Source organism: Lampetra fluviatilis, chromosome 32 (assembly GCF_964198595.1).
Source record: "Lampetra fluviatilis chromosome 32, kcLamFluv1.1, whole genome shotgun sequence".
Classification (NCBI taxonomy): Eukaryota; Metazoa; Chordata; class Hyperoartia; order Petromyzontiformes; family Petromyzontidae; genus Lampetra; species Lampetra fluviatilis.
In genome coordinates, this window is record NC_136306.1 from 11,160,177 (window position 1) to 11,171,699 (window position 11,523).

At 45.5% G+C, this 11,523-nt stretch overlaps 1 protein-coding gene across 4 annotated transcripts in view; it reads right to left on the reverse strand.

The window, feature by feature from the left end:
• LOC144943767 (hepatocyte growth factor receptor-like) overlaps window positions 1-7,982 on the reverse strand; it is a 54,721-nt gene extending 46,739 nt beyond the window's left edge. For all 4 annotated transcript variants that reach the window (XM_078871576.1, XM_078871572.1, XM_078871574.1 and 1 more), the window contains exon 1: window positions 7,904-7,982. In XM_078871576.1, the coding sequence (XP_078727702.1) occupies window positions 7,904-7,971 (68 nt within the window). In that variant the 5' untranslated portion in view covers window positions 7,972-7,982. The remainder of the gene's footprint in view (window positions 1-7,903) is intronic.
• Window positions 7,983-11,523: the final 3,541 nt, after the last annotated feature.

Genomic DNA, 11,523 nt, shown 5'->3' on the forward strand with positions numbered 1-11,523 from the left:
ATTGGAGTTTGTTCCATATGATGACCACTCTTAGCTTTGTGATGGGACCTCTTTTTGCCAGTATCAAAGTATGAAAAATAAGAATAGGTTTAACTCTTTCTGGCAATAAAACAGGTGTTAAGATGTTCAAACACCAAATAGAAACCTTTTGCAAGGAATGAAGTCTGCATTAACCACACCGTACTTTTATTGTACTTATATTATCCACCCAATATAAATGGTACGCTTATTGTTAAACAATATTTATAAATTTTGTCATTAAGTTATGCAAAACTGTACTACATTGGATGCATGTAGAAAAGTAATTGTCACACAGACATAATAAATTATGTATAATTAAAATGTAAAAATGTAACAATCCACATTACACACACATAATAATGGCTTATGTGTTCATCTCGCTTTGCACAACATCACTGAGCAATGGAACTTTTTCATACTTGACTGAGATTTGAACCTGAAAATTTAGAAATCTACTGTAATTGCTAAATTTGGTTGTGAGAATTATCCTTCAACGTATCGGTGAGTTGAAACAATAAGCATAATAATCTGCATGTTAAACGCTTGTATACCTTCATAAACAGTGTTTGTACTCAGTGTGGCTTTCCTGGGTAAATACACAGAATAGAGGAAACTACATTTTAATTCAAAGCCTCTCCATGTCTCTCACCAATCGCAATACAAACTATCAAATACTTTAACAACGTAAGATATGGAGCGTTTACAATGCAGTGTTCGATAACTTGTTAGGGAGGTAAGAGAGTCATTATAAAGCAGTCGTGCACCTGTAAATTAATCATCCTGCATATCCATTACACCTTTGTTATCCAGCGCACCAGGCACACTGTGATGCAGTGCATGACACAATTAGAAGCAAATCAGAATAATGTAGCTGTATTCCTATATCACTGCTCCCCGCGGGTGTCAAACACACGTCAGGACCTAATTACTCAGCCTCTGTCCTGTGAGGTTCACAAAGGCCCATGTGACACAATAATTTGACTGGCTTAGGGCCCACATTAACCTAAATCAAGGCCCGGTTTTTCAGGTCTGTCTTTAGAAATCCCAAGTGTTGTTTAAAACAATCCCTAATCAGTTGCGTTTGGTTTGGAAAACGTTAAAGAATATGGGCACAAAAACAGTTCAAACGAATATGGATGAGTGTTGTTGCATATTTGCAATGTACGTAAAATACTCTCAGTAAGTTCAGTGGCCTGAGGCTCCTTGTAGTACAGTGTACCTGTATATAGTTGGTATGAGATATAAAATGCACCCACCCTTTTTTAGTCCGATTAAAAAAACAATAACTCTGCAAGGGCTCACCAGTTGCAGGCCTTGGAGGGATAGAATATAAATGGAATCAGCAGCTGCTATTTTTCATTGTGCATTTGACACCCAAGGGAAAACAAAGTAGAATGGTCCATATAATGCCTTAATTTTCAGTGATTTGGATATATATAGCGCAGAATATTGGAATCTGCCATATTCTGGATATTAAATAATAATAAATCGTACTCATTCTGTCCATATCGTATAAAAAACACTCCAAGTCTCCTTATAATTTACACATCTATCACATATCACAGTTAGCAATGATACCAATCATGCAAATTCACCCAGGATAATTCACACTTAAGTATTATTTAGTCCACATTATAGAATTATTCAGACGGCTGCATGCTGCGTGTGATTTCGCACTGTACACTATACATATTTAAAGTATTTTGTGTCCAGTTTCTGGCCCAAATGTGCATCCTGTCATCTGTGATAAATATTGGTAATGCAATTCCACGTTAGCGTGTACGCACTACTTTAAAGTTACACATCTATGTGCTGCAATGGCTTGAACACGTGCGGTGGCTCTTACTCAGTTACCCCCTTGCGTACAGCGAAGGCGATTGCCGAACGCTCTCAGCCTTCTCTACCGCCCTGGAAGAACCTTGGACACTTTCCCAAACAGCCCCATTGCACCCAAGGGTAACAGCGCAAACAGCACCATGGCATGCAGCCAGTACAGTCCTGTGCTGCAGTTCAACAGAGCGCACACACTCACTAGATACATTACAGTAGGCGTACCTTTGCACTGATAAAATTGGCTCGTAAAATGCAGCTTCTAAAACAAAATCTAACGTTTGAGGCAATGCCTTTGATTCAGAAAGATATGGCATGCACTATAGATTGTACCGCGTATATATAAACTGTTTTGGTTTCAGACAATCCCATATATTATCAGCAACTCCTATTATTTGTCGGAATCGTAGGATCCGTGGCTATTTTCTACGATTCGTTATCTGTGGGGTTTTTGTTTACTCCGGCGGATAAGAGGAGTAACTTCGCGGGTAAGCCCGTCAATAATAAATTAGACGTTTCGGCCAATGTGTCGTCTTCATCGCACACTAAGAATATGACCCACAATGTTCGTCTCCCACACGAAGAAATTGGATCCATAATCTTGATTTGAAGCTTCCGTGACTACAGGAATCCATACTATGACTCTTTTGGTTCTTTCGGTAAACTTAACGTGACTTTACCGAAAGAACCAAAGAGTAAGGATCCATAATGGTCGTCCCCTGCATCACTGCGGAAAAAGAGGGAATTTTCTCGTATAAAATAAATTCTTCTTGAACGATGGCTTAAATCTAATGGCAGCTTCATCATTCATTCTTACACACCATAGACTACATTGTAATGCACAGCACGTCTAAAAGCAAATTTAACTCAAGATGCTATCTAATTACTCGTACTGTACTCTACATTACAATTATTTTAAGCAGTGTATATGTACAGCATTACCGGCGATGACACCGATCACAAACATAGACATTGGCAAAGAAAATGTTCCAAGGACCCTGCATTGTGTGTAAAGACGCAATAGTCACGCTTGGACTTTTACTGAGAGAGGGAGAGCGGCCACGTGGATTAGAGAACACACCGGGGCTTAGCAAACATCAAAGGACGAGGGGCAGTACATGTCGCTTTAAATAAGGAACACTTGCCGATGATTGAGATTCACGACTGTGGCAGCCAGCAGAGAGAGAGACTCTACACGACTATGAGGTGGTGAAATCAGCTCTTGGATTGTGGACGTTGTTGCTCTGGAGGACAGGGAGATCGATCGATGTTCGGTCGACGGTATTCGCCGGGATTTTCACTGGACGGAGTGGGGGGACAACTTTGAAGGATGCCGCCACTCCACGCAATGCCCCGATCCGCGAATACCAAGGAGACATCAACGCAGCGGCGACACACGAACTCCGCTGCTGCTCCTGACGCTGTGTTTCTCTGGGCTTGAACACCTGAATCATGTGAGATTGTAGTTGATGCTCTGTTACATCGGAGGGCCGTGAGAGATGGTGGTGGCGGCTTGGGAAGGTCCACATCCAGTAGTGGATTGGTCATGCCGGATAATAGGCGAGGTTACGTGAAACGGTTGTGCTCATACAGTAATAATTTGCAGATCTTTTTCAATCCACTGCTCTCCAGCCCATGTCGGTCATGTGACCATACTTCACCATGCCTGCCGGTGTGGGTTGATTATGGTCCACATCTGGGTTTGCATTGCATCACAGAGCAATGCTATGCTTTTTTGTTGTACAGTACTGTACGAATGTTAAAGAGGACTGTGTTTAAAATAGAATAATTAGGTTACTTATTACTGAACAGTAAATCATGACCTGTACAGTTAATGATTTCAACTTGGTCAAAAACAAACTCTTTAGATACTTTTTTGAATCAGCGCATTCTAAACACCATGTGGTGTGACATTAAAAGTTTTTGTTGTGAAACGCGTGCCAACCTTCGGCTAACGTTCTTGACAGCTGGTTATACAACTATACAACCATCCATGTTTACTCGGCAGAGAATGTTCTCCAAATGATTGTAGCTGCACGGCACTCCTGAATCATTGCAACGTCTGTGAACGTTCAAGCAGTAGTGTGACATAACACTGCAGCCGTGTAGGCGTTTTTCCAAAAATAGGCTTTTTCTCGTAACAATCTAACCTTTGTAATCTATACAATTTAACGATGAGTTCAAGTCGACGAGCTTGTTTTTAAATGTGCAAGAACGGCGCTGTTTTAGGATGGATCTGCATTGTTGTGAATGCTCCGAAATATAGTTTCAGCAACTGGTGAAACCGGAATGATTGGGAGCTTTGAGGAGGTATTTACGTCTTTATCTTTGGTGGGTTCTGACCCAATCACCTTTTTCATCTTTGGGACCTTTTTCGCCGGTATCAAAATGATGAAAAATATAGAAACTTTAGCCTTTCACGCAATAATACAGGTGTTCATATTACCACAAGGATGTGTGGCTAATGCACACTTGATGCCTTGCAAATAGGTGTCTATTTGGTGTTCTTAACACCTCCTGCATTAATGCCAGAAAGGGTAAAGCCGATTATTTTTCATCAATTACCTGTTGTTGAGAATATAAACTTTGAGAGCCCGAAAAATGTTTTCACATTTCTGAGAATTTGCAACAACACCACAGGAAATGTGCCTCCCGGCTCTGGAGACCACCTGGAGAAGATTCCAGGCACGTGTCGACAACGATGGCGAGCAAGTGGAGACTGACCTTTTGAAGCTATTAACATTACATTTGTTATCATGTTACAGTGTATTATCCGTTCTTTTCCATTAAAAACTATAGTCCCATGTAAGTTAACATTTCTTTTTTAAGCACCCTATATATCTGCCATCGCTACTCAACCTGCGTCAAAATGTAAAAGTACCATGCCCTTCCGCAGACCCTCCTCAAAAGACCACTCCCCCAACTGGCAGACTAATGATTATTGTGAGGCCAGTGCTGCGTACACCTTGTGCCCCCCCCCCCTCCAGCCCGCTAGACTCCAGCGGTGGCTTGTGGCTCGCCATCGAACAAAGGCGGTCACCGCATCGCGTGGCGCTTTCAGATGCGCTTCTGCGGCCGTCTGGAACGCTCTTCCTTCCGACATTAGGAATCCACTGGAGCTGCGCGCTTTTAAATAATTTCGATTGAAGATTCATTTCTATGCAACTGCTTTTTGTGCCTAATTTGTTGTCCTTCCCCCACACATCCGATTTGCGCGGTTGGCTACGTACGGTGCGAAAGAAGTTAAACGTACATGCATACAGGGCATTGGAATGGTTGAGATGAGATGTGATGTAACGTACTTTAATTGGCTGAGGTATTTTCGCACGATAGGAGTGTAAATCCTCACAAGCCCTAAGACTTGACTTTATTAAGTGTGACAATTTCGTCAAAATATTGATGGCTTAGCACAAGGATTATCTGTCAGGCGACAATGAATTAGACACGTTGCCGGAGGCATGGGAGGTTTAACAAATGTTGGATCTGTGGCACTCTGCCTGACGCTAACAGAACAAAAAAAAATTGCACTTCAGAGGACACAAACTCCCCAGGGGAGGAGGTGACCAATAGACTGAGTGCTAAAAACAGTACGGTACAGTAACACAGAATTCCTGCACCGACCCATGCTCATTGAGCAGGAAGTGACGGACTATTAACAGCACTTGCCCTGACAATCGATATGGCCGAACCCATGGGTCCGTCTATATGATGCGATCTGAATTTCCTATATTTCGACAGGATATGATTATACATTTTATGTTCTTACTCGACTGATTGTATTGATGAATACACCATGAAAACCGAAAATTGTGGTTACAGTTAAACTCACCGATACAATTGTATGCGGCAGTGCTAGGGGTGGCTCATCATTTTCCGTATTTATCCATGCATTTGACTTACTTTAACCATATGGTTATGTGCCGATAAACATGGACAATGATGAAAATACTGCCACTTGAAGGGCACTCCTCTTATCGGTGTGAAGGCTGGGTTATTAGCATTCATCCATTGCTCTCGGGACACAATGTCCAGGTGATTAATCTGCGTTAGGTTCGGCTGGTAGCTAAAATGTTCATTTTAATAATTTGTCAATCCACTACTGGATGATGGGGCTCATCTTATTTACTAATTGGCTGTGTCGGGTTGGTGGCGGGTTTAATGACATTTATATGTACGTGATCTAACCCCCCCAAAAAAACCTGTTTTATGGATAAAGAAGGTACCTTTATGACCGTGCTAGTCACGGAAGTTGTTTGATGATTAATTCACCACGCTGGTCAGTGCAGTTTGGGCAAGGTGGCGGTGGTATCCAGGGTCGGTCGCTGGATTTATATCACAGGGTATCACTGGCGGAGCCAGTGGGGGGGTGGGACGTGCCCCCCCCCCCCAATGATCTTAATTTCGATCGGATCATTGGGGTTTATTAGTAACAAATCGGCATTTTGCAGCCCCCACTGCCACTGTGTAGCATATCATTACGTGCCAGGGACTCTATGAGATGATAGGACAATAGTCTGAGTCCAAAATTGGCAATAAGTAACGGCAAAGCAGTTATAAGTAACTCACAAGTTGCGTATACAGGACACGACTTCCCTGAAGGTAAACACCTTCAGCGAGCGCGATGCCGATCACACAACGCGGTTCGAATTCGACCCTCGATCGATGGCTGCGCCATCGCCGCACACGCGTCGAATAAAAAGCAAGGGACAAGTCCTTACTTACTAACAACTCCTCTGTCATTTTTCATTGCTGGAAATCCTGGCTCCGCCATTGCAGGGTATTAACCACTGTGCCAGCCCTCCCATATATTGTTCTACGTGTGTTCAACTGTTATTTTGGGTGGGCACTGATGCATTATATTCATCCTCCATGCAGGCGACGACTGCCAACAACAGTTAAAGTGAAAGAGGAACTGGTAGTGGTGGCTGCGTTTGCAAAGAGCCCAGGCAAAAGTGTCCCAAGAAGTGTGAAGGGATGGGCAGGTCATGACGGTGGATGGAGGGATCGCCAACACAGATGGTCAAGCTCCACCACGAAGTTCCCATCCTGCACTTATACAAATGCATCTGACCTATGGCATTTCTCATATATGCCAAGTCCTTTGAAGACAATGCCTACATTAGGTTGTGTGTACATACGGAACACTATGCTGGCATATCAACCATTCAAAGCATCTGCATGTTGAACTTCATTTGCACCGTGCGTAGCCCACCGTGCTGAATCGTCCCATATCTGACCGTCTCACATCGCCTCCCTGACCATTTAACCAGTATCTGTGCGTGGTGTGACGGTGTTCTTTTCTAAGGATGTTCACAAATCTGACCTCACGTATAGTAAGTAGCAACACTGAAGAGAGAGCCTTACGCGCGTGTACATTCACTTACCTACAAAGCACAAGGCTGCCACGCGTTTTCCGAAATTTAAAGTAGTTTGCACTTTATTCTTTTGTCCAGTAACTTAATTGTGTTGGTATATCCGACCTTATCCGCCTATACCCGAGTCGCCAGCGTGTTGGATGTGCGACGCTGTAGAATGTATCATGCACAGGTGTACAGAGCTGCATTGTGAATGCATTACTACGTACACACACATACATAACACGTGTTCATTTTACATCATCAAATGTGTTTTTTGTCATCTGCTCACAAAGTTCTCTCCTGGCTTAAGTGAAGGCAACAATCGATGTTTAACACATTGCACATTTACCGCATACAATATTAATGTTTATACAAAGAGAGAACACTTTTTTGCAGAGAGACGTGGCATGGAATCACCTTTACAACATATAACAACATATGTACATGGTGTGCCTTTGCAGATCATACCCACGTATATTGAAACCACATTGCTTGGGGTATACTTTTAAAAGCACACCCTGCAGTTGTATTATTATATGAAGTGTTATACGGTACACACAACACAACACATTGGCTGGACACATAAAAACACACAAGACAGCACGCACACCTGCTCACCGCAACTATGACTACCAAAGTTGTAAACGTTGTTTGGCCTTAGCGGCAGTTGCACGTGAATGTCCGCACAGGCTCACCTGCGACGAGACCCGGGTGGGTCCAGGTGATGTGCGGAGTCCGACTGCGGTCGGCACGCCGCGAGCATGGAGGCAGCAAGAAAACAACCTCGCACACAGAGACACTCGCAGGGCACTGGACGACTACGTTGTCGTTTTTTTAGAATGCTTCTTTTTTAAACACGAGAACACAAAAACTTGTTTTCCCTCCACCCCCTTCTCCTTTCAAGCTGAGGGTGGGGGGAGGGTGCGAGAGGGCAGCGAGTAAACTCGCAGGGTGACGCTGCTGCTCGACTCACCTGCCCTGCCGCCCCCCCCCTCCATCTGCAATGCCCCCCCCCCACACATCCCCACACACCCCCCACACACCACACCCCCCCACACACACCACACCCCCCACACACCCCCCACACACCATCCCCCACCACACACCCCCCCAACACACCCCCCCCCACACACCCCCCACAAACCCCCCACACACCCCCCACACACACCCCCCCACACACCCCACCCACACCCCCCCCCACACACCCCACCCACACCCCCCCACACACCACACCCCCCACACACCCCCCACACACCACCCACCACACACACCCCCCCCACACCCCCCCCACACCCCCCCCACACCCCCCCCACACGCCCCCCGCACCCCCCCCACACCCCCCACACCCCCCCACACCCCCCCACACCCCCCCCACACCCCCCCCCCACACCCCCCCCACACCCCCCCCACACCCCCCCCACACCCCCCCCACACCCCCCCCCCACACCCCCCCACACCCCCCCCCACACCCCCCCACACCCCCCCACACCCCCCCACACCCCCCCCACACCCCCCCCCCCCACATCCCCCCACATCCCCCCACACACCCCCCCCACACACCCCCCCCACACACCCCACCCACACCCCCCCCACACCCCCCCCACACCCCCCCCACACCCCCCCCACACATCCCCCACAAACCCCCCACACACACCACACACCCCCCCCCAACACACTCCCCCAACACACCCCCAACACACCCCCAACACACCCCCAACACACCCCCCCCACACACCCCCCACAAACCCCCCACAAACCCCCGACAAACCCCCCACACACCCCCCCACACCCCCCCCCACATCCCCCCACACACCCCCCCACACCCCCCCACAAACCCCCCACACACCCCCCCCCTCACCCCCCCACCAAGGCGAACTGAACCACACCCTGGCTACGACACCCACAGGTGCTACCGCATACCTGTCCAGGCAGCCAACACACACACACAGACACTCACACACACACAGACACACACACACACAGACACTCACACACACGCGCACTTCACGCACGCAGACTGCATGGTCCATGGGCCAGAGCAGATATATATTAAAAACACTTCTTACGCCTTTCCCGTCATACGAAAGAACGCGTCGTGCCTACCCAGAACGCATAATTTCATAACCCACTCACTGCGAATTGTTATAAATGTAATTCGTTGGTATTGACCCACTTCTGGAAATTGGAACTACGAAAGTAACGCCACCTCTCTGGTGGTACTAACGAGTGCAATATCTGCTCTGAGCTCATGGACCACGCAGGAACATGCCTCTTATCCGTTTTATTTTTATTTTACCAGGTAAGGCTCCGCTGAGCTATGTAGCTCTTTTTCAGAAGCGACCTGGCCATCTAGGATTGCTCGACGACGAAGTGGCCTATCACGTGGACATCTAAAGAAGCCAAATAGTCTAAATGCGGTGGGGAAATGCGGATGACCCGGAGAAAAATCTACGCGACCACGGGGAGAACTTCCAACTCAAGCGTCAGGGTCGGGATCGAACCCACGCCCTCCTATGAGCCAGGCGAGAGAGATAAGATCTCGCTACCCGGACGATATGGATGACCTATATCGCAGACGCAGATCCTATTATCCGTAGGTGTATCTGCGAATATACTCCACTTATCCGTGGAGGGGAAATAATAACGGATAATAGGAAGAATAGGTCCGTGACTTCGCGATATTGTGGACCATACAGCGCCCGCCGGTAATAGGAATCACAGGTAATGGGCTAATGGATGAGTTATTCTGTATTGCAGTACATGTACTTCCAGTGTGGAAAAAAGCCAAACAGTTTCACTTGATGTCACGTCTAGATTGAGCTGGTTGGCACTGACAGAGCAGGTTGACTCACAAACCTAAGGTCGTATGAGTTAAAATCTCAGTCGTAACAAAAGTCTAACTCGTATGACTCAGGACATTATTTGATTTGTATCGTTCAGTGCTATTCAATGGTGTCATGTTCATTTCGCAGGACGTAATCAACGAAGCGTGTTTCCATTGACTGCTCTGTTGTATACTGCAATAAATACATGTTAATTTACGCATCCACTTAGACTATCGTCCCGAGAAGGGTGCTATCATGGGTACCATGTTTAGGATTGACAGTTGTGGTTGTCCTGTGGTGTGACTGGATTGTTTAAATCTTCACACTGGCCCAGGGCCAGTAAGAGAGACGAACATTACCGTGTTTGATCATGCAGATCATATTTAATTTATAAAAGTATATTTACATATTCGTATGATTTTACTTAAAGTAATGGAAGATTGGTGCGCTTCATACATAACTGTTTGGGCTGATTTTTAATAAATTGTTTTCATTCAATTTACAATATGCCGTTATTTTTTCTTAATGTTCTGTAACGCTCGTGGTTTTTTTTATTTAACCGTCTAATGGCTATTTTAGTACAATATCTATGTCAACGTTTTACGATGTATTACTCAATAAATGTGTTACAAACTACACCTAATTCTGAAAGTGAGCATTTCTACTGGTATTCAGAACAAATAATGTGAGTATAATATTCTTCACATCGCTGCCTTACGCTGCTAGTCATTGGCCAGCTTTTGAGACAGTAAATTTGCGAACATTTATTGCAAGCAACTATATGTTTTTTCTTCAACTCTTCCTTTCCATAAATGTTGATGCCATTATAGTTTTCCCCCCAAATTCAAGTTTAAAAAATATAAAATCAACAAAAAAAACCCAGAGGTTGTTACATTTGTTGTGGAGATAAACAGCGCCAATTAGCAAATGCAGCCTCCAGTTTAAATGAAGCATTTCAATCACGACAGCTAAGAGCCATAAGGGAAAACACCAAACGTTATAACTTTCACCACCGCTCCGTGCCCCCTTTTGACGTGGAATGGTAATTTACCTTCAGAGTATATTGCAGGATTTTCCCACAAGTGGAAGGGTGGAGATGCCAAGTCTTAAAATAAATCTCATCGCTTTACGCAAGGCGCTCGATGAAGTGGGGATTTCCACAGGTCAAGAGGACAAAACAGAGAAAAGCCAGACATTCACATCCACTCTCTGGTTGAGTTTACGCGTAAAACCAGACCTGTGGAATGTGGAAAACCCCACGATATTCACCCTGCTAGAACCAGTGCAATTAATTGTACTTGTATTATTACACAGATTACCCAGAAAAGCGTCACTGAGTGTCAAGCCTCACCCACCAACGTTTTCACAGTAAGGGGTGATGTTGCTGCTGCTATGTGTAATCCCAAATCAGTAATTTGTAGGAAATGTTTCAGCACTGGGATGTTTGCCCAAAACCAGTTACATTGTATGTGCCATTTTAGCTGTGGGAA